General features: G+C 44.3%; 7 protein-coding genes across 8 annotated transcripts; 5 read left to right on the forward strand and 2 right to left on the reverse strand.

Moving 5' to 3' along the window:
* Nucleotides 1–930: 930 nt before the first annotated feature.
* On the forward strand, nucleotides 931–1,778 carry LOC127781535 (mavicyanin-like). The gene has a single exon (XM_052308500.1). The coding sequence runs from the start codon at nucleotides 1,019–1,021 to the stop codon at nucleotides 1,604–1,606; it is 588 nt and encodes a 195-aa protein (XP_052164460.1). The 5' UTR covers nucleotides 931–1,018; the 3' UTR covers nucleotides 1,607–1,778.
* Nucleotides 1,779–4,133: 2,355 nt separating this feature from the next.
* On the forward strand, nucleotides 4,134–4,802 carry LOC127782837 (mavicyanin-like). The gene has a single exon (XM_052310110.1). The coding sequence runs from the start codon at nucleotides 4,206–4,208 to the stop codon at nucleotides 4,776–4,778; it is 573 nt and encodes a 190-aa protein (XP_052166070.1). The 5' UTR covers nucleotides 4,134–4,205; the 3' UTR covers nucleotides 4,779–4,802.
* Nucleotides 4,803–11,735: 6,933 nt separating this feature from the next.
* LOC127782836 (basic blue protein-like) lies at nucleotides 11,736–12,757 on the forward strand. Its single transcript, XM_052310109.1, has 2 exons — nucleotides 11,736–11,991; nucleotides 12,189–12,757. The coding sequence occupies exons 1-2, from the start codon at nucleotides 11,835–11,837 to the stop codon at nucleotides 12,602–12,604; spliced, it is 573 nt and encodes a 190-aa protein (XP_052166069.1). The 5' UTR covers nucleotides 11,736–11,834; the 3' UTR covers nucleotides 12,605–12,757.
* Nucleotides 12,758–12,775: 18 nt separating this feature from the next.
* Nucleotides 12,776–15,405, reverse strand: LOC127782835 (transcription factor ILR3-like). The gene is made up of 5 exons (XM_052310107.1): nucleotides 15,101–15,405; nucleotides 14,254–14,319; nucleotides 14,072–14,149; nucleotides 13,824–13,986; nucleotides 12,776–13,308 (listed from the first exon to the last, which is right to left on the reverse strand). Exons 1-5 carry the CDS (start codon nucleotides 15,259–15,261, stop codon nucleotides 13,012–13,014), a joined length of 765 nt encoding a protein of 254 aa, XP_052166067.1. The 5' UTR covers nucleotides 15,262–15,405; the 3' UTR covers nucleotides 12,776–13,011.
* A 2,829-nt stretch (nucleotides 15,406–18,234) lies between these two features.
* LOC127782199 (pentatricopeptide repeat-containing protein At5g50390, chloroplastic) lies at nucleotides 18,235–21,632 on the forward strand. The gene is made up of 3 exons (XM_052309280.1): nucleotides 18,235–20,476; nucleotides 20,880–20,992; nucleotides 21,245–21,632. The coding sequence occupies exon 1, from the start codon at nucleotides 18,235–18,237 to the stop codon at nucleotides 20,470–20,472; it is 2,238 nt and encodes a 745-aa protein (XP_052165240.1). The 3' UTR covers nucleotides 20,473–20,476; nucleotides 20,880–20,992; nucleotides 21,245–21,632.
* On the forward strand, nucleotides 21,630–22,621 carry LOC127782006 (protein VASCULATURE COMPLEXITY AND CONNECTIVITY-like). The gene is made up of 3 exons (XM_052309079.1): nucleotides 21,630–21,737; nucleotides 22,036–22,241; nucleotides 22,447–22,621. Exons 1-3 carry the CDS (start codon nucleotides 21,630–21,632, stop codon nucleotides 22,619–22,621), a joined length of 489 nt encoding a protein of 162 aa, XP_052165039.1.
* A 315-nt stretch (nucleotides 22,622–22,936) lies between these two features.
* LOC127782200 (calcium/calmodulin-regulated receptor-like kinase 1) lies at nucleotides 22,937–27,810 on the reverse strand. Of its 2 annotated transcripts, none has more exons than XM_052309283.1 (8): nucleotides 27,622–27,810; nucleotides 26,271–26,661; nucleotides 25,042–25,195; nucleotides 24,847–24,973; nucleotides 24,659–24,744; nucleotides 24,503–24,574; nucleotides 24,040–24,243; nucleotides 22,937–23,904 (listed from the first exon to the last, which is right to left on the reverse strand). In XM_052309283.1, exons 2-8 carry the CDS (start codon nucleotides 26,591–26,593, stop codon nucleotides 23,566–23,568), a joined length of 1,305 nt encoding a protein of 434 aa, XP_052165243.1. In that variant the 5' UTR covers nucleotides 26,594–26,661; nucleotides 27,622–27,810; the 3' UTR covers nucleotides 22,937–23,565. The 2 variants fall into 2 exon arrangements, with proteins under 2 accessions (XP_052165243.1, XP_052165241.1); XM_052309281.1 differs by having other exon boundaries at nucleotides 22,938–23,904; nucleotides 26,271–26,656.
* Nucleotides 27,811–27,970: the final 160 nt, after the last annotated feature.

Raw genomic sequence — 27,970 nt, forward strand, 5'->3', positions numbered from 1 at the left:
CGTTTCCCTGCTGTTGCCGCCGCCGTTTGGCTCGTGCATGTCGACGCCACCGCTCGCCGACGCCACACGCCGCCTACCGACGCCGTCATCCTGCTGTCCTAGCCACCGCCGCCGACGCGACCAGCCCACCACCACTACATGTCGTCGCCGACGCAAGCCCGCGCTGCGCCGCAAACTCGCCACCTCAGCCGCCGCCTGTCGACGCCGCTGCCCACGCGCAGCCCACCGTCGTCGAGAGGAGGATAGCCGTCAGGAGGATAGGGAGGAAGATGAGGAGGAGAGAGAACGGTAAGAGAGGGGATATGAATAGGTAGTTCAATGGCATATCACGTAATTACATGAAAAATTTAAAGGGTAGTGGATCTTTTGTAATGAAGTGAAGCTATGGAGCAGAAAAACCCAGCTCCACCCCCGTAGTATAAATTTGTGGAGCAGCTCTACTAGCTCCGCTCCAAAAAAAAAATGGAGAATCTATACGCTCCAGCTCTAGGTAAGTTGGAGTTGAGAAACGCTCAGGGGTATTCTAGCTAACTCCACAAGATGGTAGGCTAGACGATCTGGGTTTGAAGCCTCACCCCTTATTGATATTAAGTCATTCCCTAATATTCGTGTCTTTTCTAGGTAAGTTGGAGTTAGTAGCTAGAGCTGTGTCAAACGGGTGTTTGTGTGTGGTGTATGCGTGAGCACTTGGTCCATTTAACAATAAAAAAATCAATCAGGTGTTTCAGACTTAGTCGAGCGGACTAAGTTAGATTGTTATTACTAATTATTATACACGTTCACACACACACGTCTTTGAGCGATGGAGTCAAACGCATTTGACCCACCAACCCCTATAATCCTGGACTGACATCACCTCCACTGTCTCTGCAATGCAATGCAAACAATCACCTATAAATATACTCAAAACCATCATCGATTCTTGCAAATCATCACCCTTCCATCGATCGATCTGATCCACCTAGTTGCAAGCTCGATCGATCTCTGATCTGCTCTGCTAATTGATCCTAAGGCGATCATGGCAGCTGCCAACAGATCGGCTCTCCTCGTCGTGGCCATGGCGGCGGCGGTGCTCGCGACGACGGCGACGGGCGCCACCACCTACACGGTAGGAGCACCGGCCGGGTCGTGGGACACACGCACCAACTACGCGCAGTGGGTGTCCGCCATCACCTTCCGCGTCAGCGACCAGCTCGTGTTCAAGTACTCGCCGGCGGCGCACGACGTCGTGGAGGTGACCAAGGCCGGCTACGACTCCTGCTCGAGCTCCGGCCCCATCGCCACCTTCAACTCCGGCGATGACATCGTGCCGCTGACAGCTATCGGCACCCGATACTTCATATGCGGCTTCCCAGGCCATTGTACCGCTGGGATGAAGGTCGCTGTCAAGGTCGAGGCCGCCACCGCCACCGGCGGTAGTGGCACTGCACCATCGCCAATGGCGTCTCGTCCGCGCACGCCTACAGCAATGGCACCAAACGAGATGCCACCTATGGCTGGTGGCCGGCCTGTGTCTCCATCGAGCTCGGCGAGCAAGTCCGCTGGTGTTGCATCTCTGGTTGGGCTTAGTTTGGGCGCCATAGTTGCTAGCCTCATCTCCTTCTAAATTAGAGGAAGAAAATATTTGTGTTCTCTCTTCATAGGCTATCGATTGATCGTGTTCATACGTATTGATTTGTTTGTGATGATCGTCTAGCTTATATTGATACTTATGTAATTTTTGGTTACATGTAATTGAGCTCGCCTATGATTTGATTATTGTTTGACTACAATTTTGTCTTTTCACCTAAAATATACACCTTAATTAGTCCGTTGCAATTAAACAGAAGGGGGAGGATTCCATCTCAAAAGCCTGTGGCTCATGTGAACATAAATATAAATACCTATAACGTAACCCTATTTTAGCTAGAAACAAATTGGAGGGGATATGCTAGCTAAATCTTCAAATATCCGTACCTATAAATCCGATGCCCTGGTGCTAACCAATAATAAATTCTCTGTTTAGAAAATAGGATTAATTAAGCAAAGAGTATGTTTTACATTATACTGTGTATAGGCCAAGGCTATAGCCACTTTTCACTTAATGCAACATATTTTACTCTACAATTTATTGTAAAAGTATCCATTGCCGCTATGTTTGCTTATTCACGCCGTGGACGATGATCCTCTGTCCACATAAGAAGAACTATCAATTATCCATAGACCTAATGCGCTCCTCTAAATTAAAAAAAGGAACATTAAATGACTAATAACAGCTGAAGTTATATAGTTGAATACATATACTCCCTCAGTCCCAAAATATAAGTATTTTTTTATCTCAACACAGTCTTCGAGATGCTACTTTGACGAACGATATCAAGAAAATTAAAATGTTTTAGATAAAAAGAGTTGCATATTATGATAGCTCTTTTAATAATAAATATAATAACATCAAATTTACATGATTAATTTTTTTAATATTTTGCTATTAAGAGTCAAAAGTTTGACTTGATATAATGTGCAAATTTACATGTGGATGCTCGAGGAAGCTTACCATTGTCAACAACGACTGTTAATTTGTTTAAACTTACGAAATCATTGCATCATGATGAATTACTCAAATTTCTTTACGATGTATAAAACCAGAATTTCAACACCTAAAACGTGTCTCCGCATCGCCGTCATGAGCAACGGATATTTTGGGTGGCTATAATTACCATCAAACAATTATCAAAAGGAAGAAAAACAAGATTGTTCTAGCTAGACCACTGAAAGAGGGGATGTAAAACTTAAAAAACAGGACGAGAATGTCATGGAACATATTAGAACGCGCTGGATTCAATCCCAAAATTAGGGCCTTGTATAGTCGGGCATCCTACACTTGCCCACATACGAGTTTGTTAGAGCAGGTATAATAGCAAGCTATAAACCAGCTATAAACATATTTTAAATAAATAAAAGAAGAGAGAGAAGAGCAGCGGGCTACAGATCTGTAGCCAGCTACAGTACGGACTTCAAGACATAATGTGTGTATGACAGGTGGGACTATGTATTAATAGTATAATAAACAACTATTGTATAAATTGACTATTACATTGGCTAGAGTTAGTAGTAGGCTATACTATTAAATTTGCTCTAAGGGCCTTGTATAGTCGGATACCCCACACTTCCACATATTGCATGAATTGGCTAATAGATCGGCTATAGATGAATTGGAGCTAGTAGTGGGCTATACTATTAAACTTGCTCTTAGCATATTGTGCATCATTTATGCTCCTTTAAAAGCTTTTAGTGCTAGTGGCAGTGAATATACCACCCTATTATTGCTTTTGAAGTTTTTTTTTGCAAATTACCCCCATAATATTTTATAATACTGTGGAATAGTCCAATATTTTGATATGACATGTATTATGATTTTTTTTTCTTCTGCCCATAACAAAGCTACCTATTGGAGAGAAACTAGTTGGTGTGTGTTAGTAGATACATTTGCAGGTGTTTCTATATGGTGTGTGTAGCTAAGCCGATGTTATGTGCAGCTACATCCTCTCGAGGGGAAAAAAAACTCCTAATCAGATAATCAAATCAAGACCCGAACATTCTCATCTAGAAGCCAAGTCAGTCTACATCCATGCAGCTTTGATCATTTCAATCAGGTGATTCCGACCAAAGTCGAGCACCCAACTCGACGACTATTCTAACACACCTACCCATCAATTAATTAATTAATTAACTACGCTTCACACGAGTCTAGTCAAACACATATTGACCAACCAACCCCTGCATTGACCTCACCTCACCTCACTCATCCCTGCCAATCCACGCGCTTAATTAGCTTAATGCATTAAAGCAAGTTTAATAGTATAGCTAATTAATAACTCTAAATTATATCAATCTAATAATCAATTTATACAATAATTAACTATAAATATATAATACATTATTAATAATTGGTCCACCTGTTATACACATATAACATCTTAAAGTCTGTACTACAGGTAGTTACAAATCTGTATAGTCTACTCTTTTCTTTTGTCTCTCGTCTCTTCTATACGTGCTTATAGCTGATTTATAATCTGTATTATACATGTTCTTAGCTTAAGCTAATTAATCACCCATCACCTATATATACACATACTTCCCATCGTCTCCTTGCCATCTCATTTCTTGCATCATCTCCTCCCAATTCCAAGCTCCATCGATCTCCTCGATCGTCGATCGTCGCGGCCATGGCAGCATCAGCCAGAGCTCTCCTCATCGTGGCCGTGGCGGCGGCGGCGGCGGTGCTCGCGACGACGGCGATGGGCGCCACCACCTACACGGTGGGAGCACCGGCCGGGTCGTGGGACACGCGCACCAACTACGCGCAGTGGGCGTCCGCCGCCACCTTCCGCGCCGGCGACCGGCTCGTGTTCAGGTACTCGCCGGCGGCGCACGACGTCGTGGAGGTGACCAAGGCCGGCTACGACGCCTGCTCGGCGGCGAGCCCCATCGCCACCTTCAACTCCGGCGATGACACCGTCCCGCTCGCCGCCGTTGGCACGCGGTACTTCATCTGCGGCTTCCCTGGACATTGCGCCGCCGGGATGAAGCTCACCGTCAAGGTCGAGGCCGCCGCCGCCGCCCCTGGCGGTAGTAGCACCACGCCGTCGCCGTCGCCGTCGCCGGCGGCGTTGCCGCCGGTGAACGGTGGCCGGCCGGTGACGCCGTCGAGCTCGGCGAGCAAGTCGGGTGGTGTTGTTGAGTCTCTTGTTGGTCTGGGCGTTGGCGCCATGGCCGCTGGTCTCATGGTCTTTTATTAGAGTGACAAGAATGCATGATGAGTTCTTGATTTGTTCTCTCTTTTTTTTTTGTTCTTTTTGGAGATACCAGATTCATCATACTTTATATTCTTTTTTTCCTGAGATGAATTCTGCTCGAATTGTTGTACTTAATTATGCAATTCTTTGTTGAATGTAATTTGATTCAGTATATATATTGTTGGATTCTATTATGTGATCCTTTTCACTTGAATCCACATCAATTGTTTAATTTATGAGATAGTAGTGGAAGTCAGGTAATTTAATTATTCAGAATCACTTGAGTAATTTCAGAGATGTCACCCACAACTATCACTATACAGAGCCAATCACACCAGCAACGAGAAACACCCAGGGTTCTTCCAGCTAACTCCACAAAGTGGTGGGCTAGCTGGTCTGGGTTTGAAGCCTCATCCCTTATATTTATTTGATATTAGTTCATTCCCTAGTATTTATATTTTCAATCACACCAGCAACACGGTAATTATGAAATTGCCATGGATATTCATGAGAATTCTTGAATTGATCATCCCTAACATGTGGGATATCACAAGTTGAAAGGATGACTGACTGAATATATACCAGAAAATCAAAGCCGCCAATTTTTTTCTGTTGAAAATAATGTGATATCTCTTGGCTGCGTCCCGACCCATTTCCGGAGTACATGATATACTTTGCAGAAAGGTGCATCACATAATTGGATAATTCTCTGCTTGGGCCTCTGTATGATGCAGATGATGACGATGATGAGCTGCCTGTCTCGTCTTCGCGGAAGAAGCATATCTCCGTTGCTATATGCCAGTGTGTTCTAGTTCACACTAAAATTAGAAGTTTGGTTGAAATTGAAACGATGTGACGGAAAAGTTAAAAATTTGTGTGTGTAGAAAAGCTTTGATGTGATGAAAAAGTTGGAAGTTTGAAAAAAAAGTTTGGAACTAAACTCGCATAAGAGTAAGGACGGAGGACATAAAATTGGCTGCATATGCTCAGTGCTGTTCCTGAGCACAAACTGTAGATGAACTGCTTTCCGATTGCATTTTGCTCTGGAGCTCCAACTTTGCCCATCGGCCGGTGAACTTGCCCATGACCCAATCACCATCTGAATTTGGTATGCTTCCAATCAGTAACAATTTGTCAAGGAGGAGCTTCTTCAGCTCATGAGAGATGTCAATATACGTCGTATTGCTGGATTTCATGCCCATTGCTGGATTGGAAATTTTCAATTAGGTCCCTGAGTGGTGAAAGGAAATTGGGATTATACTAATTGTGAAAACTGAAAAGTGGTTTTATCCAAATGCCAAATGAGAATCGATAAAATTTCATTCTAAATACGTGGCTATGTGCTAAAATATTATTTGGCACCAAATAACCCTTGGGCTTCTCCTTCCCCATCTTCTCTCCTCTCCTAGCTCCGGCTGCCCCTGTACGAATACCCCCTAGCTTCCTAAGTTGCTCGGCCATAAAGGTAGCATCCTCGCCCCAGGTCATGGTAAGGGCAAGTGGTATGATAGATATGACTATCACATCTAAACTTATCCATCTCATCAATTAATTTTTAGAGGGTAGCTCATACACCATATTGTCTCTAATATGCTAGCTCCAATGTGTAACGCTCCGCTTTTCGTGAGACGTTAAAAACTAATTTAGCAAAATCCTAATTTCAAAAATTCCGTTCTTTGTGTGAAGATCTCAATTCAATCTCCATCTTTGTTCCCCCTCGTTGCCATCAAAATCGCCCACCTCAAAATTCCAATTCCGATTCAAGTCTCCGAAATTCAATCGCCTCCTTGAATCCTCGCCAAATACCTATTCCCGATTCCCATTTGAGTTCCTTCCTTGACTCCACCTTGTGTCCCTAAGACCAAGCATCAAATTCGAAATCCAAATCCAAAACCTCAATTCGAATCCACTCCAAATCAGTCTTCTCTGTAAAAGTCTATTTTGCCTCCTCCGTGTTTTGGATGGGCCGGATCCACTCCCCAGCCCATCTCTCCCCTTTGCCATCTCCCTCACATGCGCTGCACGAGCCGTCGCCGAGAGAAGGATCTCCCTCTCTCTCGTTTTCTCTCTCTCGCGCCGACGCCGCTTCCCTCCGTCGCCGCCCAAAACCTCCACCGCCTTCGCTCGTTCCCGCGCGCTCGCGCGTGGCCGACCGCCCGATTGCCACCGCGTCAAGCCCTGGCGTCGCCTGCGTCGTGCGCTGCTGCTCTGCCGCTCCACGCCGCTAGCTTCCAAAGCCGAGAGAGGCAGCCCCTCTCTCACTCCCTCTCCCTCCTTCAACTTTTCCCGAAACAGCAAGGAGCAGAGCTCCCTTTCTCCTCCTCCTTTTTCGTTTTGCCCAACCACCATCAGCGTCACCGCCTGCCACCACCTTGACCACGCCCGACCGCCAGCTCCTCTCCTTGACCGCCCCAAGGTCAGTTCTCCCAAACCAACGTCGCCACCTATAAAAACCCGAGCCCCTCCCATCTCCCTCACTCGTTTCTCTCGTCGCCAATCACGCCTTGTTGCCCCTGCCCTGCAGTCGCCCTCACCGTCCGTCGCTGAAGCACCAGGGAGACCGGTGCGTGCGAAGGACGCGAGAAGAGGACTCCGGGCACCGTCATCTTCCCCTTCCCTGGCCCGAGGCCGGAGAGCTCGCTCCCGCGCCGTCGGCCGCTCGTCACAGCGCCCGTCCCGGCTCGGTAGTGCCTCCTCCCGTTCCCCTTCCTCGCTCTCCCTCGCCCCCTCTAGTCTGCGTGATAGCTCGGTGGCACTCCCGAACGCGCGTGGACGCCGCCCCGAGCCCCGCCGCCGCCCGGCATGGCCTCGCCGCCATTGCCGTCCGCTCCCGGAGGCCGCCGCTCGTCGCCGGCCCTCCTTGGTACTCCTTCGTCCCATCCGGCGCTGGAAATGGATTCCTTGAACCCCGGATATGCTCCCCCTCCTTTTAATCGAACCCCCGTTGCTCCGGTGAAGTTTCCCCCTTTTCTCGCCGCCGGCGTGCGCCGCCGCGATTCGTTGTCGCCGGCCTCCCTCCGGCGAATCCGATCCGGTGGCTCACTTCCTCTCGTCCGTCCCATCGTTCCGGTGTACTCCCTCTCTCTCGAATCGTCGCAACGAGCTCCGGTGAACTTGGCCGTCGTCCGCCGTCCATCTTGGCCTCCCCTTCTCCCTCCTCCCGCCGGCCCGCGTGGCTGCCACGTAGGCGCCACGTCGGTGCCACCTCGTCTTTGACCGGGCCAAGCCGGTCAGCCGCCCCCTCCCTCCGTCTTCCCTCCCGTGCGCGCGGTCCACGGCAAGCCGTGCGGCTACACGTGGGCCTGCCGCCATCCGTCCACCCGGCGCGCCGCGCCCGAACCACACGCACCCGAAACCCTAGCTCCCGCCCCCGCGTGCACCGCTTCCACCGTGCACCGCCTCACCGACAAGCGGGCCCGCTCGGGACCCCGCGAGGTGAGCCCGGTCCACCCGGCTCCCCTTCCCCCTCTCTCTCCCCGCGCCCCTCTCTTGGGCCGCCTCCCCGTAGCCCGTGCCGGCCCAATAAGCTCGGCCGAGCCACGCAAATCCTCTCAGGCCGCGCCAAGCCGCTCGGGAAAGTCTGATTCCTATCCCTCCTTCCTTTTCTTATCCAAAGGGATTAATAAATCCTTTTCCCTTTTTCATAAATCAATTCCTTATTCCAAAAATTCCATGAATCATTTCCTTTGGTCCCGCACGTCAGTGACCATCAATAATATTCTTGAGAATATTATTCCATAAACCATTTCTCGTGTTCTAGAAAAATCCAATAAATCATTTCCTTGTCCAGAAATTCCAGTTAAGCTTCCAAATTCATATCTCTCGATCCGTTCGTCCGATTGACTTTGTTCCACTTCCAGTATTTCCGTAAAATTGAGATCTATTTAATGGCACTATTATTTAGTCTAAATAGGATCTTTCTTTTGGTCTTTTGTTTAGGTTTTTGATTGTTTGCGTATAGTTGCGGTTACCGGATTTTCGTCGATCGCGGGTTTTCTCGAAGATTTGTGAAGCTCCGTGAAGACCTTGAGCTAGGCAAGTCACCTTTGATCATCTTGCACCTATAATTTAAATCTAAGTATTTCTTTTCCGCAAATATTGCATGAATAGGTTTAACACAAGTATTTCGGCCGCGGCTTGCGAGATAGCCTGTCGGCCCCAATCCTAATTGCTGCAATTACCCTCCTTGAATTATTGAACACTTAGACCTCCTTTGTCGACTGTTGTGCTTCGATGCATGGGTCTTCAGGCTCGAGCATCGGAACACTTCCCTTCAAATTTAAAATATCCAACGATGGGTAAAACTTGGGGTTTTACAAAAGAATTGGAAAACCCGACACCTGGGTCGGTGCTTGCAAACTAAATGAATTTCCAAAACCGCAGACCGAAGGACGTACGGGAGTACGGTTTCCCGCTCTTGCACTTAAGGACCGTTTCCTTGGAATTTCATCCGAACATAAGACAAGTGCAACCACATGGGTGGAATGGGACGCCCCTGGCTGAGTAATTAGCTAATCGAGGGAGCCATGATGCCAAGAGACATGTGGATTCAACGGGGTGGTGCCGGGGAGAACCCCCGGGCTTCCTGGCGCAGCATGGTCTGGGACCTAACCTATTGTCGGTCTGGGACCCCTCTCGTTGGCATATGGTGAACCTGTGTCGGCTTTTGAAATGCCTTGTCGTGAAAGCCCCAAGTCACCAGACGTGTCTGATCCACACGGGCTAGGTGACCAAGGCTAGTAATATCGTGTGGGTAAAGTGTACCCCCTCTGTAGAGGTTATTAAACTGTTCGAACAGCCGTGCCCACGGTCATGGGCGAATGTGAGGTGATTCCTAGCGTAGTTTTGTTTGACTACTGCTTTGTGAAATTGCTGTTGTGGAATGGGATCGATGTTTGGAAAATCTGCGGCTGATGGGATCAGCTAGGCCCAGGTGTCCGTTTGAAAGCTGTTGGCCGGGTGCCAACCTTGACCAATTCAAAAACCGATACATTGCACATACTCCGACCGGACGAGACGCACTGTCTCATCCGTGTCGTTTGAGAAGCACTCACTTAGTTGTTTCAAAAAGGAGTTTAAATAAAATCAATTGCAAAAACAACAGCCTTTCCTTTGAAGCCTGCATTAAACACTTAATTCCCATAGCTTGCTGAGTACGAAAGTACTCGCCCTTGCTCTATATAAATATATATATATAGTTCCTCTGTCTTGAAGAGAAGATGAAGTGAAGCGAAGATTAGGGTTTTGTGCTGGTTCCCAGCCGTCGCCTGTGGTGTTGGGTGTTAGTTCGTTGGTTCCGCTGCTACTGCTGCTGTTGGTGTTTCCCCGTCCGCGTCATCGGTTGTATTCTTAGGCTGTCCTGAGCTGCAACCTAAGTTAAGGTAAATAAGTCCTCTAATTTTTTTAAGGATTTGCAATGATTCATATTTGTCACCGTGGGTACCAGCACTATGTCCTGGGACGGGTACTGAGAACGCGGTTTCGTAGGAAGCGGTTCGCGCCGTTATTCCTACGACACGCTCCTGTCAGGTGCCGTTGTACGGCGGTGCCAGATTGAGGTGTGACACAATGCAACATAACTATTTATTTTATCCACTCTCATCCAATCAACCTCATTCTTTCTTTTTTTTCTTAAAGGTTGTGAAGAGGTTGCCCTTGCATGAGGGGTGGCTCATGCTCTATCTTCTTTCTTTTCTCCTCCACCTCATTATTTAAGCTTAAGTGGCATCTTAGGAGTTTGTATTTAAATGCTTATAGTACTTGCCCTAAGCAAATTAGTTGTTCCTCCTCATCATTAAAAGACACACCCTAAACTGACACAAAACCACTAACGCACACTCGAAAATAGCCTCACGAAATCCGTGATCTCAAAAAGATACACAGTCCTACACAAGTTCAAACATAGCCTCACTAAACCTGAAGCAACTCACTAGTCTCACTAAAATCCTAATATAAACGTATCCACGTGTACGTAATATTTGTGAGAACTAAAATTTAATCCATGATACCACCATCATATCACTGGTGCTTTATCATCACATTACTAATGCTTCTTTATATTTGGGATAAGTTTGATTCTCTACCTTTTGTTTTCTGTTTATATTTCAATTTATTGGTAGTAACAAACCTTGAGCATAAAACCAAAACCTTAAGTATTTAATTATTTGGTAAGTGTTGGCTTCAACCTAAAGACTTGGGAATACTCCAATCGGTTTTAGATTACTTTGTTAACTTTTGACCTAATTATTCATTTTATTTAAAAAAATTATACAAATACAAAAACGTAAGTCATGCTTAAAGTATTAAAAAAGTATTTTTAATGATAAACTAAAGCACAACAAAATAAATAAAAATTGTGTATTTTTTAAAAAATAAAAAGAAAGGTAAAAGACTTTTTAAAAGTAAACAACGTCCCCTATTAAATATCGAATGTAGCGATGTTAAATTTTACCAATTACAGTATTACTTAGTAGGGCAAGTTTTGCTTAAAATTAACGAAACAGTCGCAAGTCCTGTATGGAAAGACCGCGACATTAGCGGGAGCTAGGCCTAGCGACAATTTTTTCAAAGTTAACTGAGCAAATTAAAATTTTGGAAGTTTCTAGCAGCAGAATTAGCTTGTCAAAGAAAGCAAGATTAAATTAAGTTCATATACGAGACAAGTTCCAAAATCTTTTGAGACACTCAACACACGAGTGACCGGGTCCTCTGAAAATAATCTGACAATGATAATTTTCACCTGCTCGATGAGACTAAGTACTAGTGCTCCCTTATTTTTATCATGAGAAAGCTAATTGAGATCGCTAGCTAACTAATGACCATGTCATACACGCATGCTGACTAATTAAGACCGACAGAATCCAGCAACGTTCAGCGACCATAATCTGCAATCAAATCAACGCTATATATACACCGAGACACATATGAATCATCACATGTCTTAACAATTCCCATCAGCTCTCGATTAGATTGATCATTGATCGATCAGTGCCATTAATTGAGTAGTTCGAATATATTCGACATCCATTTAATTAGCTGCAAATAGTGAGCTTGGAAAGAATGGCATTGCTCGCCGTAGTTGTGGTGGCGGCGGCGGCGTTCTCGACGGCGTCCGGCGCCAGCTACGGCGTCGGCAAGCCCAACGGCGGGTGGGATCTTCAGACCAACTACACCTCTTGGGCTTCCTCCATCACCTTCCGCCTCGACGATAAGCTCGGTAACTAATTAATAATCACCTTGCATTTTATCATATATCCTCCTAAATGATATTAAACTATTTATATTTAGTAGATTTTACAACTTACAAAAACTATATAGGTTATAATGCTAGAATTTGCTACAAAAATACGTATTCTTAGGACCGTGTCGATATCCAAAACAACAAAATTGAATTTTTTTTTTTTTACATTACAGTGTTCAAGTACTCAGCGGCGGCGCACGACGTGGTGGAGGTGACCAAGGACGGCTACCTCTCCTGCTCGGCGTCGAGCCCCATCGCCGTCCACCGCACCGGCGAGGACGCCGTCGAGCTCGGCCGCCTCGGGAGGCGCTACTTCATCTGCGGCGTGCCGGGGCACTGCGACGCCGGCATGAAGCTGGAGGTCAGGACACTCTGCTCAATCCCGTCGCCGCCGCCGCCGGGCAGCGACGGCGACGGCAACGGCACGCCGGGCGGCATCTGCATCGACGGCTCGTCGCCGCCGACGATCATCTCCACCCCCGGCGTCGTCTCCTACGGTTCAGCTCCGGGATCTTCAGGCAGTGCCACCACTGCACTTGCCATCCTGGCAGCTGCTACAGTGATGCTGCTATCTCTCATCATAGTTTAATTGATAAAATAAATCATGGTTTCTTTAGCACAAAGTGTTGTACATGTCCTCATTTCTTTTAACAAGATTTGTATCGATTGGTTAAATTACATAAAACAGCATACAAGACAAACAGAATTTGGGTGATAAGAAATGGTGTATATGATGCTACTGAATTTGACACTGGGTGTCTGCAGAGAACAAGAATGAGCATTCTTCCTTTCTCCGGAAAAATTGTATTGTACATTAAAAGGGGGCAGTAGCCTCTATAGAGCGCCACAAATGTCAGCTTACTTCCATACAAAAACGAACTACTAACACAAGAACAATAGTGAATGTGAATCAGGGACGACGATGCCCAACCAATGGATTGAGCAACTAAGCGGTTTCAGGTTACGATTAATTCACATAACGCAACCGATGAAGCATTACGCGACAGGCGGGCACGCTTCGCTGTCCTTGGAGGTGTCGACTTCGGAAGGCGGCATGAACTGCCACATCGGGTACCCCGGGTATCCAACAAAAGGCATCATCAGCTTCTGCCCCGCGGCTTGCCCCTGGGCATGGTGGAAGGGGGCAAGTGGTGCTTGTGGGTACGGTGCTGGCATCAATGTGGGGTGAGGCATGTAGGCTGGAGTTGCAGTCAGAATCTTCACCTGCTGCTCTAATGTCTCCTTCTCTACTTTCAGCTTCTGCTTCTCATCACGAAGCTCGTCCTTCTCTGCCTGAAATTGGAAGAAAGTAAGACATTAGCCATGAGATATCATCATTTCAAACATGAGTAATAACTAGTTGGGCGTTCTCCAAAACATGGAGCATAGATCATAGCAGGATAGGACACTTATGTTCCCTACAGTTCCACTTCCACATCTTACAAAAGCTGGAAATCATGTGAACAATACATGCATTGTGCTCCACACTACTATGCAGCATCATCATATGATTAGCTAATTTATGTGTTGCCGTATTGGCAAACAATAGCCCAACGCAAGCATGAGAAGTCCTATTAAACAGCTAAATGTGACAAATAAAAGAATTTTAGCTTTAAGCCAAATGATAGATTGCTCGCAACATCCCAACCAAGTTGTATTCTAGGTCACTCAAAATGTGTTCCCAAATTTCCCATCTTAGCTAAAATGAAATGTATCAGCCGCAAGCTAAAAATTGTTAAGAAGCACTCCAATCACAAGCTTTTGGATAACAGAAGGTTGGAATATGGATGTAAGTTAGGTTGCATCACCTTCAGTTCTTTAATCTTATCTTCAAGACTCTCGTTAGTATCCTTTAGCTGCTTCGCTTCAGCACGAAGTTGAATTACCATGTGAGTGGCATCACTTAGGATAGCAGCTTTGTCAGATTTTACTGGCTTCCCAGGCTCCAAAGTAGTCCCCAATTCAAGAAACCTAGGAAGCATAAGTAACGTTACAAAATCAGGGTCAGTCTTTCTTCCGAACTCTAGAATTAGAAAAACTAGGAAGTATGATGTACCTATCATTCATCTTATCTCTTCTGATCTTTTCCCTGGAAGCTTTTGATGTTGGCCTACCACAAGACCCTGACCTTACACTGCAACTTGCAATAGAATCACCATTTAAAGAACTGACTTTTGAACACAATAAACTATTATAAGAACAAGCATGCTTTAGCGCAAAGTGAAAAAGCAGCCTGACCGTTTATTACTGCCAGGTTCCTTGAGGACATAAGAGGTGGTGTTCACATAGCTGCTTACTTCCACACTGTAAAAACAATAAAAAGGACATGAGAACCATAGCGCAATAGGAAATCTAGCCTACAAATGCTGGAAATTTAAGAAAATCTCAAAAAATGGCACAATAAGATACCAAAAACCATTTAAACTCCTCGTAGCTACTTGCTTGAGCACAACCTGTTAAATTTCCCGCAATCAATTAGTGAATCTTTAAGTTGTTCAACGTAGACATACTGGTCAGAAACTAAAGGCCACATGACTAAAATCCGCACCGCTTACAATTTATTCAGGATAGCCAGTTAATCGTAGAATTGAAGTGCTATCACGACACAAGAAAAGATAAATTGATGCCATATACACTAGAAATAACCACATCTAGATTACCAATCCTGGCATGTGTTGTACATCTTGCATCAAAAACAAAAAGCATCCGCCAAACTCGATGACCAGGTTAGCCGCAGCATAATTTTTTTTACTGTGCGTACTAATTGCCTTATCTACAAAAGAAATAATAACCAATATAGATGAACAGATCCCACAAACAGACCAATATAGGTTCTAAGATGCATCCGCCTTTACATACTATAATAATTATAATAATAATAATATTATGTTCCCCTCCTCTCCACAAAACCAGGAATAATAATCTCACTAATCCCACACAAATCCAATCGCTCCACTCGCTCAACCCGATTCCACACAAATCCAATCGCCCCACTCGCTCAACCCGATTCGCTGGACGAACTAGAGAAATCTACGCGTGCATCGGGGAGGGGGATGCGTCCCACGGGAGAGGACGGTTAAATTACCTCGGGTTGGAGCAGGACGGGGATGCGTCCCACGGGAAGGCCCCGCACGCGGCCGCCGGGAGGTCCTCGAGGATGCCGCAGTCGAGGAACCAGTCGTCCCCGCTCCCTCCGCCGCCTCCGCCGCCGCCGCCGCCGCCGCCGTCCGCCGGGGTACCGGACATCGCCGCCGCGCTCTCCTCCTCCTCCTCTCGTGGTGGTGGCGATGTTTTCGCGGATTCTGACGACGACGAGCTTCGCTTCGCCTCGCCTCGCGATTGGAGAATTTTGGGTGGAGATTAGGAGGGTGGGTGGGTGGATGACAGGTGGGGCCCACCGCCGCGCTTGCGTGGGTGGATTCGCGTCTCCTCCCCTCCCTTTTGTTTTTGCGAGTGGATGGGGGAGGAGTAGGTGGGCGTGTGGGGGCGGGCTTGCGCTTACGTGGCGCCACGTGATTGGTCCAGATCCGGATGGCAGACATCCCCTGGTTCGCTGGCTACATGTTGCTGTAAAAAAACCTCAAAAAAATATATACGAACATGTTGTAGTAGAATTAGTGACTGTTTGGTAATGTTTGTCCATTGCTTTGAGAGAATCCCATTTCAAAATGTGGTGTTTGAATTGGTATTGATGTTATGAAATCGAAATTACAAAAATTAGTAAAACGAATTTATTATGAATGTGGCATGGCGTGGCATTAATCGAAATTATATAGAAATCGGAGGAAACATTTGATATTAGGTGGGTTGATTAAAGACTATAATACTTATTTTCTTTAAAAAAAATATAGTGATGCCTCCATGAGTAGTGTGATTTATTGATGTTTACAGCCAGTAATGATAAGGAGTAATATATGTTTGTTTAACTCAAGTGTCATAATCGACATGGAATTATTTATTTAGTTATGTGCCAATTGCACTTTGGGGGCTAGTAGCAAACATGAATTAATCCAGTATATTAGCCTTCGTTTTCACTCAGGATGTTTTCTAAATTGGGACGTACAAACTAGCAGCCCATGGTATGTCGTACCTGTAAAATTTTCACATTCTACCAATGTATCCGAGAGATGGAAACACTACATATCCACCAGGTTTCCTTGCCCATACTCACACCCATCGCGCACAGTGTGCGGGTAACGGGTAACGGGTAACGGGTACATAATGGATACCTATATAATTGACTTGTAGCATTTATGGTTTTGTACTGTAATTAGTCATATTAGACATATAAACCATCATTATTTTCTCTAGCAACAATGCTATTAACATTAATGTTCAAAGACGAGTAAAAAAATTCTACACATAACATAATCAAGAAATCAAATACTGGACTAGAACAAATGCTTAAGAGGTGAAATGAGTTTTATGTTACTCATAGTTTTAGGTTTAATCTATGGATTTTTTTCGCCCACGGGCTGGTGATACGGGTGAGTAAAGAACGGATCCATACCCACATACTAAATGAGTAAGAGTTTTCGTCTGTCAATAGACCCATGGGTACAAGAGCATGATTAGAGGTGTCGGGTCACGGGTCCCTATTGCTATCTCTGCCATCTCTAATTCAAGGTGCTCTACAATAATGCCAATTAAATCTTTGTGCGTTTATGCACAGAGAAAAACAGACTGAATGAGCATGTAAAAAGGTCATAATATCTTTTCTTATTTAATATTAACTATAACCTACTTGTTTCTAATTAAAAAAAGATTTTATCGGCTAATTTGGAATTGCAAGTGATCATTATGGATGGGACTGCCCTACATATATCTTGCGGTAAGTGATGTGACTATAATAGGGTTTTTTAATTAGGTCAGGTGACTAATTAAATTAGCATGCATGCATGATTATATAGTTAAGTATTACATCAATATAATTTTGGGTGCATGTCACCTATCACCTACATATATACGCATCTGAGTCAACTAAGCATGACTCTAGCCCGGTGGCATGAACGTAAGCCCTGAGGTAGCATGTATGAGTTGGATTGAATTTCATCGAGTTGGCTATGGTCTTGGCGTTTCCATCAACATGTTATTTAAAATGGAACTACCTACTGATCATTCGATCAGATTAGAACTTTAAATATTATAGAACTTTAAATCAATGGATCCAACCTATTTTAAATAAAACAAAATAAAACGATAAATATGTCAAAAATGGTAAATCTAGAGAAAAAAGTTGTAGCTAAGTGTAGTGTACTGGAACTTAGTGTAAGTGCCCCGTAAGAACATAATCTTGATGCAAAATTCTATGGACGAAAAATCTGTCACAACTCGCAAGCGAAATAGCCATCATGTTGCGATTCTATATTATAGGTATGTACATATCTCTTATTTTCAATATTGTGAAAAGAGAGAGGTGGTTATATGTGGTACTGATTCTCCACCTATATGCATGAATGATATACAGCCCGTTAAATATGTCAAAAATCCATCAGATTTTATGCAAAAGGAAGAAAAAGCTGATAAAAAGTTGCAACTAAGCTTAGCACAAACGTTCCCCTTCAAACTATTTGAAGATTTAAGGGTCCCTTGAAACTTCTTGGATCTACCATTACAAACTATCGGTAGAGCCAACACAAACAAAATAAAGATTTTTCTCGCTACCAACATCTATTCAACTTTTCAAAATCTACTATTCCCTCCGTTAAAAAAATACAAACCAAGGAGGAGATATCTCTCCTAGTATAATGAATTTGGATTGTACTTATAGGTCTATATGAGGGATAACATCCCCTTCCATTAGGTTTTTCCGAGGCGGAGGGAGTACAGAGAACATCATGGACTAAGGCCCTCTTTGTTTAGGTTTATAAGCCAATTTATAAGTCGAAAAGTCTAAACCTAAACAAACAAACGACTTTTTCGTTTGGCTTTGTTGAAACCATAATCCACTCTAACACTGTTAAGCCAAAAGCTAGGTTTTTTTTTTTCTTATGTGAGATAGATGCATGACTCCACCATTAAACTTAAAACATTAAATCCACCAGCTTATAAATCATATAAGCCAATAAGCTGATTTAAAAATCTAAGCCAATAAACGTAAGCTCAAACAAACAATACCTGGAAATGGGCCATCCTTATACTGTCCGGCCCCACATTACCGCATCACATGTCAGTGAGACAAAGCCCAAGGCCAAGGTACCCAACCTTCTTCCTCCCGCGATGGCAGATAAACCCCTCACGGCCTCACCGCCTTCCTCCTCTTCAGACTCCAATCCACCAAACCCACCCCAAAACCCCTCCCAAACCCGCAAACTTCACCTCAAATTCCCCCCATTTTTGAACAAATTTCCTCATAATCCCGTCGAATTCGACCTCACCTCCCCATCCATGGAGCCGCAGCTCGCCGCACTCTGCAACCCCCGCCTCCTCCACTCCCCCCATGCCTTCCTCCCCAAGGCCACCTCCACCTCCTCGTCGTCGTCGTCGGCGGCGGCGGGGGGAGAAGCCCTCAAGCCTCGCCCGCGTCTCCCGCCACCGCAGCAGCAGCAGCAGCAGCAGCCCGGCGTCTCCCACCACCACCACACGCGGCGGCGGAGGGAGCTGGGCGCCGCCGCGCTCGCCTCCCTCTGCGCGGGGATCGAGGCGCTGGCCGCCGAGGGGCGGCACGACGAGGCGCGCGACGCGTTCCGCGGGGCGCGCGCGGGCGCCCCGTTCACGCCGCTGCCGGCGTCCACGTACGACGCGCTGGTGGCCTCCGCCGCCGCGCTGCGGGAGCCCGGGTTCGCCGCGGCGGTGCTGTGGCACGTCGAGAGCTCCGGGTTCGAGCCCGGCCAGCGCGCGTGGAACCGCGTGCTCCGGATGCAGCTCGCGTGCGGGATGCTCGCCGAGGCGCGGCAGGTGTTCGACGGAATGCCCGCGAGGAGCGAGGCCACCTGGGGCACCATGATGGGCGGGCTGATCGACGCCGGGCGCCCGCGCGGCGCGCTCGCGCTGTTCCGGGAGCTGTGGGAGGAGGTGGGCGGGGATGCTGCGCCGAGGGTGGTGGTGGTGGCCGTCCGTGCCGTGACGGCATTGGGGTCGGCGCGTGCCGGGCAGCAGCTGCACTGTTGCGTTGCCAAGACAGGGATGTACGAGGACCAGTACCTGTCGTGCGCGCTCATCGACATGTATAACAAGTGCGGGAAGCTTGATGAGGCGAGGCGGGTGTTTGACGGGGTGCCTCAGAAGAGTGTCGTAGCGTGGAACTCCATGCTCGCGTCGTATTCGCTTCATGGATGCAGTGAGGAGGCATTGGATTTGTATCACAGCATGTGCGAGGGTGGTGTTGACATAGACCAGTTCACGTTCTCCACGATGCTCAGGGTTTTTTCTAGGCTGGGCTTGCTGGAGCATGCAAAGCAAGCTCATGCTGGCCTGATTCAGAGAGGGTTACCTCTGGACATTGTCGGGAACACGGCACTGGTGGATCTATATTGCAAATGGGGTCAGATGGAAGATGCAAGGAATGTTTTTGAGAGGATGCCTATCAGGAATTTGATCTCTTGGAATGCTCTAATAGCAGGCTACGGCTATCATGGCATGGGGCAAAAGGCTATTGAGATGTTCGAGGAGCTAATAGCTGAGGGAATTGCTCCAAACCATGTTACATTTCTAGCTGTACTAAATGCATGCAGATTTTCTGGCTTTGTTGAGGAAGGGAAGAGAATTTTCCAGTTGATGACTCAAAATCAAAGAACAAAACCACGGGCGATGCATTATGCTTGTATTATCGAGCTTTTTGGTCAACAAGGGCGATTAGATGAAGCCTATTCAATGATAAGGAAAGCACCGTTCATCCCTACCGCGAACATGTGGGGTGCCTTGCTCACTGCTTCCAGGATCCACAGGAATTTGCAGCTTGCTAGATTATCTGCTGAGCAACTGTTGGCGATGGAACCTCAGAAAATAAATAATTATGTTGAGCTTCTTAACTTGTATATTAACTCTGGGAGACAGACTGAGGTCTCAAAGGTTGTCAATACTTTGAAGAGGAGGGGTTTATGTATACATGCTGCTTGTAGCTGGATTACTGTTAGGAAAAAAGATCACAGGTTTTTCTTTAAAGATAGTCTCCATCCACAAAGTTCTGAAATCTATAGGAAGTTAGATTCATTATTGAAGGAGATAAAACAACTTGGTTATGTTGCTGAGGAGAATGAATTGCTCCCTGATATTCTTCCTGATGAACAAAAGACATCGAAAGTTTACCATAGCGAAAGACTTGCCGTTGCTTTTGGCCTTATCAGCACATCTTTGTCTACTACCTTGAGGGTCACCCAGTGCCATCGGTTGTGCCATGACTGCCACAAGGTAATGAAGTTTGTAACACAAGTTACCAAGAGGGAAATTGTCATAAGGGATGGTAGTAGGTTTCACCACTTCAAACTCGGGACCTGTTCTTGCGGTGACTACTGGTAACTAGGTATATCCAACTGGGTCTCACTCCTGACAATGTATTATCCTTGTATTAATCAAAGACTTTGTATTGTTGTATGAGGTATTCCTAAATCGAACAGTTTTTTTCCTTGTCATATGTGTTCTTGACTTGGCACTATAACTAGAGGTAGGAGAGCTATAATGGAGGCTTGAGTGTTTTCCTTTTTAATGGCTATGCTGAATGCCATAAATATGCAGCACTATTTCTTGGGCAAAATTTTCTTTCACCATTATCATATGACCCATCAGCAAACTTCAGTTCTTTTACACGTTTTTGTTATATGTGATTGTATAATTTGTCAGATGTGGTATATGTTGCTTATGTTGATGCTGCGTAATCAATATTGTCTATTCTATTGTATGTAAGCTAACATATATTTTGCTGGCAGCTGCTCATTTGCAGAGGTTCTGAAACCAATTCTGGACTGGAAATAGCATGGTTTAATGAGGACAAAGCAGTCTGTTGATTTCTCAATTGTTTGTGCGGACTACTTGGTAATTGGTAAGTTTGGAAACTTTTAGTTTCTTTGAGAGAGTAAAATTCAAGTTTGATTTTCACCGATATGCTTGTATGCTTATCTTTCTATGAGATATTTTACTGTTGGCAAAATTTCTGTGCATATCTTGCTGATAAGAACATCATATGCTTTTATCACTGGGGGAAAAGCTAGCTTTTGTGATGCCCTCAATAGAAAGTTATTTTTCTGAGCATGATCAGATCTATATTTACCCCATGTTTTCACACGCTTCACAGACCTTCTGTAAAAGCAGAATCTGCAAAAGTGGCCTGAATATGTGACAGATGGGCTTTCACACTGGAGATGCTAATCTTTACTTGTGTCCTTTAAGGAAGGAATAAAGCTCAGATGTAACAAAGGATCAAAGGAAAGTATAATACTTTCAGCATCTATTGACAGCTAATTTCTACTCAGTTCATAACTACATCATAGTTGGAGAAAAATTCTCCTGTTCTACTTTTGCTCTCAGCTCTTTATTCACCGATTACCAATAAAAAGGGGTACACCTCCTTCGTTGTAAGCAGGCAAACAAGATTGTTCCTCCCATAACTGCTCTCAGCTTATCCTGCTTCCATAACTTCTCTCGGCTGATAGAAGATATACGTTTGAGAACACGCCGCGATGGCAAGAGCAACAATTGGGGCTGCTATTCTTGTCTGTGTGGTGATTTTAGCGCTGGATGTTACTGCTGGCATACTAGGACTTCAGGCTCAGATTGCTCAAAACAAGGTACTATTCCAAGATATTATGAAAACAAATCTTGGTTTCCATTTTTCTAGGTTTCACAAAGGGATTTTATGACATCGAAGTTTTGTGCAATACACAATATCTTTTTTAGATGTATTCAATGTATATAATGAAAGGGTTTCATGTAATGGATGTTTTCAGCTATTGCAACTCTATCTTCCACTCTAATTGAATAGTGGTTCACTGGTTGTTAATGTGAAAAAGCCAAAGACAGCTGACATGCATTTCTTTGTCAATCTTCCACTCTAAATGAATGATCGTTGGTGTTTCTTATTGGCAGGTTAAAACGGTGAGGATGTTGTTCATCGAATGTGAGCAATCATCCTCCAAAGTATACCAGTTGGGCCTCGCGGCTGCAGTGCTCCTTGTAGCTGCCCACGCAGTGGCTAACTTTCTCGGAGGCTGTGCCTGCATCTGCTCTCAGATGGAGTTCATCCGGGCTTCCATCAAGAGGAAGCTGGCAGCGACTCTGATAGTCCTCTCCTGGTAACCAACCCCTCTCTTTTATTGAAACCCTCCCTTTTGTAAGTTGTATAGCTCGGATGTTAAATCATCTCCTTTAAGGTCATAGTATCAGATGTAACGTATACATCCTGACTAAAGAAACTTCCTTTTCAAAAAAGAAAAAGAAGGAACGAAATTTTTGTGCTTGCAGACTGACATCACCATGGACTGTTCGATGTTGTAACAGGCTTGCTCTTATTGCCGGATTCTCGCTGCTGCTCGCCGGTGCCATGCGCAACTCCAACCCCCGGAGAAATTGCAGCTTTGCGCAAGGCCATACCCTGGATCTCGGAGGGATCCTGTGCTTCGTCCATGCCGGGGTCACCGTCGCCTACTACGTCACCGCCAACGCTGCAGCATAAGAACTTCCTTAGAGATCATGCTACGAGCAAGCTGATACTTTATCACACACGAGATCATCACCTGATCACCAACCATTCTTTCCTTCTTTTTTTTTTCTTAACCTGTTGTTTTTCCATTCAGTTTGTGATTCGGCTTTTGCAAATCATGGAAGCATCGATCGAGTTCTATATTGTGTTGAAGTCAAAAGGGAAATTGATATACTTGTGCTTTAGTTACCTTTCTTTGCCCTAGGAGCTTGACATTGTGTTATTTGCCACGGAAACATGCTCATTTAGGGGAGAAATGAGTTTACCATCTATCTATATGTTTACAAATTATACCATCTATTATATGTTTGCAAAGAATATAGTACCAACAATTGGTATAGCGTGAATTGTTATTCTTATATCAAATTATCTAAGAAAACATAGCTCGAGAGGAATGTAAATACAGTTTATTTTGTCAAACACTTTCATTCAATTTTTAACCATTTCAAAATAATCTTTAGGTTGATTATATTTTCCTTTTTCTTTACAACTTTGTACTATTCTGTACAAGAAAGCAACCTCGGGCCCACCAGCCAGTCCAAACAGTATTAGGCCCACCCATATGGTTACTGAGCTAATTTTCTTCATGAACGCAACATTATTGTGAAGGGAAACCACTGTTTTCTTTCAGAAGTTCATCATATCCAGAGATGAGCAAAGGACAATTAAGGCAACAATCAGCTTCTATTATCAGAGTGGTTACAAAGCAGGTCTATACATCACACTTACAAATTGTCATCTCTCCATACACCAGTTACCAGTCACCACTAATGCTCAAAACTGCATTCTCTCTATCCAATTGTGTCATCCTTGATCCTAGTATTTTTAATATCAACAAAACAAAAGAATTGCACAGACAAAAAAGAAGAAAGTGCCAAGAACAAGAACAGCCGAAAATGTTGTGTTGTCAATTTCAGTCAGACATCTGCAAGATCAGAGACACTCCCAACTGATTCTTGTCTCTGATGGCCGGAGAGCGAAGATTGAACCTCGGATGCTTCCAAGTCGACAGATTCATCGTCTGCTCTACCTGGTGGAGGCCTCCTTTTGTGATGCTTCTTGCTCTGGCTGTGTTTCGCCACACGGATCAGAGCCTGGACAACATCTCTCATTGCTGGGCGCTTGCGGGAAACTCGGCTTACGCATCTGTAGGCCACAGCAGCCATGTCGTTGAGCTCCTCCACATCGAATGCGCCTTCTAACCGAGAATCTGCAATCTCCTCCCATCCAGTTTTGCCATCAGCATTGATTGCAGCCTGATCATAGATTGCATTGTAAGTCAGCAATTACAAACCTTAATGTTCTGAGAAAAAACAATTCTTGAACAAAAAAGAGTAAGGAACAAATTCTTGAACAAAAAGAGTAAGGAACTAAGTAGGGGGCTTCCTTACAAGCTCTACATATTCCATTAGACCTTGTTGAGGGTTTCTGCCAGCAATCATTTCAAACAGCAAAACACCGTAGCTGTATACATCACTCTTCTTTGTGAACGATCGTGAGGACACATACTCTGGATCAAGATATCCATAAGTTCCACGTATGTTGGCTCCATTTCGAGTAACCATTTCTTCTCTTGATAATCCAAAGTCTGCAACCTGGCCAACAGAAAGTGCTCATTAGTCTGAGAATAAAACATTTTAGTACAATAAGACACCATATCCAGTGTTATCCAAGAAGTACTGTATTTTGAACTACCAACACATAGGTTAATAAACTAAACTTTTGCGAATTTCCTCAAAAAATTGCATTAATATGTACTACGTTGACCATGTCACTAAACTAGACGCTGACTTGATGAATAGGTGCTTAATATCTGATGGATATCATGATGGGTAGCAGAGATGCTTCACATACCCTGGCATGCATGGACTGGTCCAGCAAAATGTTTGGTGATTTGATGTCACGGTGAACTACTGGAGGAACTGCCTGCGCTAGAGTTGAATGAGATCAAGGAATCTGGTTGCATTTCATAGTGTATCATGCTTCCAATTATGAAATACAACAGCCTACCCCATCATGTAGGTACTCCAAGCCCCGAGCAACATCCAGAGCTATGTTTACCCTCAAATCCCACCGGAGCGGTGCAATGTTTTCACCTAAACCATAAAAAGGATATTAAGAAAGCCAAAAAAAAAAAACTGAGGGCACAGGTTCTTTCAAGAAAGTATAGCATGCTATCATATGGAGATAATGAATACCATATAAGTGCGATGCAAGGCTTCCATTAGGCATGAATGCATATAATAGCATATGCTGCCCTTTTTCAGCGCAATAGCCAACCAAATTCACCAGGTTCCTGTGGTGCAATCGTCCAAGAAGTAAAACCTGAAATTAACAGTCTATCAAATAAATACCAAGCAGTCAGAGTTTCTGGCGCATAAAGATTGGCTTACCTCAGTTTGAAACTCCTTTTCACCTTGCTTTGAATTGTTAGCAAGCACTTTAACAGCAAGAGTTTCACCAGATGACAAATCAGCTTTATAAACAGGACCAAAGGCTCCTTGACCCAATAGTGTTGTGAAATTGCTGGTGGCCTTCTGCAGCTCTCTATAAAGAGAAAATTATGAACTTCAGAAAGTGTATAGTACAAGATACCTTATGAATGTCTTGCAAAAAATAAAATAAAATTAATGGCACACAATTATGTAGAAAGCAAAAAATTAGTGATAATAATTGTGTTGGAAGTATCAATATGTGAGGCACCAATTACCGGTAAAATTTGAGAGAAGTTTATATCAGCAAATTCTATGTTCTTGTTGAACTTAAAATCATAAGATATAAAAGTCTCCTTTGATGTCTAATAGTTACTGACATTTAGTGGTTTAATTTTACCCTCCTTACATTTATAAATTATCAGACTCATTGAAGAAGAAATTACAAATATAAAATATGCATATCTCGTGGGAAGTACAATTCCTACAATTAACTAAATGTTTCCTCTCGATGTGATTTAGAAAGATAACCTCTGTCAACAATAATGAACCAATACATGGTTTCAAAAGATTTGCTTATCAACTAAAAAGAACTTGGTCTTAATTGGATGAAAAACTATTGATCTTGAAAAATAAAAGAGAGACATCGGCCTTCAGTTTGATTCACCAAAACACCTGAGTGAGGCTGGATGCTATGGTCAACTGTTAATAAGTGAAGCACATTTTCATCGAATATATAACTCAATTATATTGAAATTGACCACAATAAGGTCCAACATGGTTGTCCAATTCGACATATCATCGATCATTACATCCAGATATGCATATTTGACATGTTTTCCTGTCCTCACACCAGTTTTCTCCCCATCTAGAATGCTAGAAATAAATCTTGCAAAATCTCATTGTACAACCCCCTCTCTATAAGTTCTCCAGGTCCCACTTTCCTAATGTACACTTCCACTGTGACATTCAGAAAAAAAAGTCCAAAACTAAAAGAAAAGAATTAGTAGGTAAAGAAATATGTGGGAAGTCAAAGGAGGATAAACAACCACTAAACTTTGAAAGTTAACAGGAATCGATTACCAAATGTTTCAGTAATAAACAAATTGCCCATCACTAATCCTAAAACTAGATCAATTGTTCAACATACAAATTAGTACAAACAACCATGAGAGTGCAAGGAAACATACTTGTATGCATATTTGGGTATCCCAGAAGCTGATATCACACTCTTCCTACCAGGCCCTTCCAGCCACATAGATGCTCCGCGATCTTCAACCTCCCTTGGCGATTCCTGCCCCGTAGTGGAGTTCGAGAGTATCGTGCAAGCATTAACACCATTGGCGCGGATGGGAATCGTCGATGCCCTCCTTGAGCTACTACTCCTTATCTGTGCCTGAGATCGCCGATACCTCAAGCACAGAAGTATCCCAACTGCCAGCAGCACCCCTATCACCACTCCAACTGTTATTCCAATGATCAGGCCCTCAGAAACCCCTTTCATCCTCCCCATTTCGCCGCAGATCTTAGCAATTGAGATATTGCATCCACCTCATGGAAGCTCTAACAGCTATGCCTGTCCTGCCAAGAAGTACACAATTCAGAATTTGCCAAAAGTCTTTGAACGTGTGAGCATGTGTCTCCATACGTTAGGTGGTGGGTATTTGGGTCAACAGCAAGATTGATATGTATATGCAAACCACAGATATGGAATTACTAGTAGTAGTAGATGGAAGCAGCTTACTGCTTAGTGCTTTGTCAAAACAATCTTTGGTCAAACTTTGCCATCCCAACTCATGTCACATCAGAAGATCAGACCATTCACAAAGTATGGTGACAACCGACAACACTGATAATACACGAAACTAGGACCAACTTGCACAAAAGAACACTACTAATTGGACAGGAACTAAGTCAGATATTACTGGTGAACTAATCTGGCATTATTATCACTAGAAACATATCTGAATGCATATCAGAATTCCCTTTTGATGCGATGAAAAAAAAAATAATCAGACACACAGATATCTCTCAAGGAACCATATTCAAGCAGTTTTAGAACAATAACACCAAAAACTGGAACTTATTGATAGTACGAACTCCAAAATGGCAACCTAAAACCAGGCTCCAGAAAACATTACATACTACTCACAGAATCCTCATGGAGTCATGGACCGCATCATCATAGTGGAAGAACTACAAACTACAGGCCTGACGCTGGTTGTCTCCACAAACACTAAAATCGTCAACGCGAATGCAAAGATGCCATATCTTTCACTCGCAAATCGGAAATACGCAACCCTGGAATCCTCACATGAGCTCAAGAAACTCGAGAAGAAAGAACTCCTTCAGACAGACTGACAACGATCCTACACCGAAGGAGCACGAACCCACAACAGAAAAATCAGAAGAAAAAAAAAAGAACCGATGCAATAACACTGAAAAATAAATCCAAGAACCGAACATGAACAGAGAACTAGTCATGGCAATTGTTTCAAACAAGAAAAAGAAAAGAAAAAAAAACGAATCCAAGAAACGTACGAATGCGGCGGGAGACGGGGCCGCGGGTGGGCGAATCCGTGCTTGCTCGGCTCAGCGAAAACGCGCGGATCTCGATCGCGCCGCTCCTGATCGGAAATGGCGGCGAGATGGGGGAAGAAATCGATCGGGGGAAGCTCGGTGCTCGCCTTGGGGTTGAAGAGAAGAGAGAGAGAAATAAAAGAGAAGACTTTCTCGAGTGTAACTCCCTGTGGAGAATAAAGCAGACAAAAAAATAAAAAAAAAGGAAAGAAAAAAAGGTGAGAAAAAGAAAGTTCTGAAAATGTGGAGGAAAGAAAGGAATGGAGGGTAATTCTGTAAATATACTCGAGTTCAAAATTGGGATTTGTAA

This window comes from Oryza glaberrima, chromosome 8 (genome assembly GCF_000147395.1).
Source record: "Oryza glaberrima chromosome 8, OglaRS2, whole genome shotgun sequence".
In the NCBI taxonomy this organism is placed as follows: Eukaryota; Viridiplantae; Streptophyta; class Magnoliopsida; order Poales; family Poaceae; genus Oryza; species Oryza glaberrima.

Excerpts from the sequence above, each read along its gene's own strand:
- LOC127781535 (XM_052308500.1), top strand. The coding sequence starts at position 1,019 with ATGGCAGCTGCCAACAGATCGGCTCTCCTCGTCGTGGCCATGGCGGCG.
- LOC127782835 (XM_052310107.1), bottom strand. The coding sequence starts at position 15,261 with ATGTCCGGTACCCCGGCGGACGGCGGCGGCGGCGGCGGCGGCGGAGGC. Across the intron at positions 14,320-15,100 it reads CCGTCCTGCTCCAACCCGAG|TGTGGAAGTAAGCAGCTATG; the intron begins GTAATTTAACCG and ends TTGTTTTTACAG. Across the intron at positions 13,987-14,071 it reads AGAGATAAGATGAATGATAG|GTTTCTTGAATTGGGGACTA; the intron begins GTACATCATACT and ends TATGCTTCCTAG.
- LOC127782836 (XM_052310109.1), top strand. The coding sequence starts at position 11,835 with ATGGCATTGCTCGCCGTAGTTGTGGTGGCGGCGGCGGCGTTCTCGACG. Across the intron at positions 11,992-12,188 it reads CCGCCTCGACGATAAGCTCG|TGTTCAAGTACTCAGCGGCG; the intron begins GTAACTAATTAA and ends TTTACATTACAG.
- LOC127782837 (XM_052310110.1), top strand. The coding sequence starts at position 4,206 with ATGGCAGCATCAGCCAGAGCTCTCCTCATCGTGGCCGTGGCGGCGGCG.
- LOC127782200 (XM_052309283.1), bottom strand. The coding sequence starts at position 26,593 with ATGGGGAGGATGAAAGGGGTTTCTGAGGGCCTGATCATTGGAATAACA. Across the intron at positions 25,196-26,270 it reads ATACCCAAATATGCATACAA|AGAGCTGCAGAAGGCCACCA; the intron begins GTATGTTTCCTT and ends TTCTCTTTATAG. Across the intron at positions 24,745-24,846 it reads CCTTGCATCGCACTTATATG|GTGAAAACATTGCACCGCTC; the intron begins GTATTCATTATC and ends TTTATGGTTTAG.
- LOC127782006 (XM_052309079.1), top strand. The coding sequence starts at position 21,630 with ATGGCAAGAGCAACAATTGGGGCTGCTATTCTTGTCTGTGTGGTGATT. Across the intron at positions 21,738-22,035 it reads CTCAGATTGCTCAAAACAAG|GTTAAAACGGTGAGGATGTT; the intron begins GTACTATTCCAA and ends TCTTATTGGCAG. Across the intron at positions 22,242-22,446 it reads ACTCTGATAGTCCTCTCCTG|GCTTGCTCTTATTGCCGGAT; the intron begins GTAACCAACCCC and ends ATGTTGTAACAG.
- LOC127782199 (XM_052309280.1), top strand. The coding sequence starts at position 18,235 with ATGGCAGATAAACCCCTCACGGCCTCACCGCCTTCCTCCTCTTCAGAC.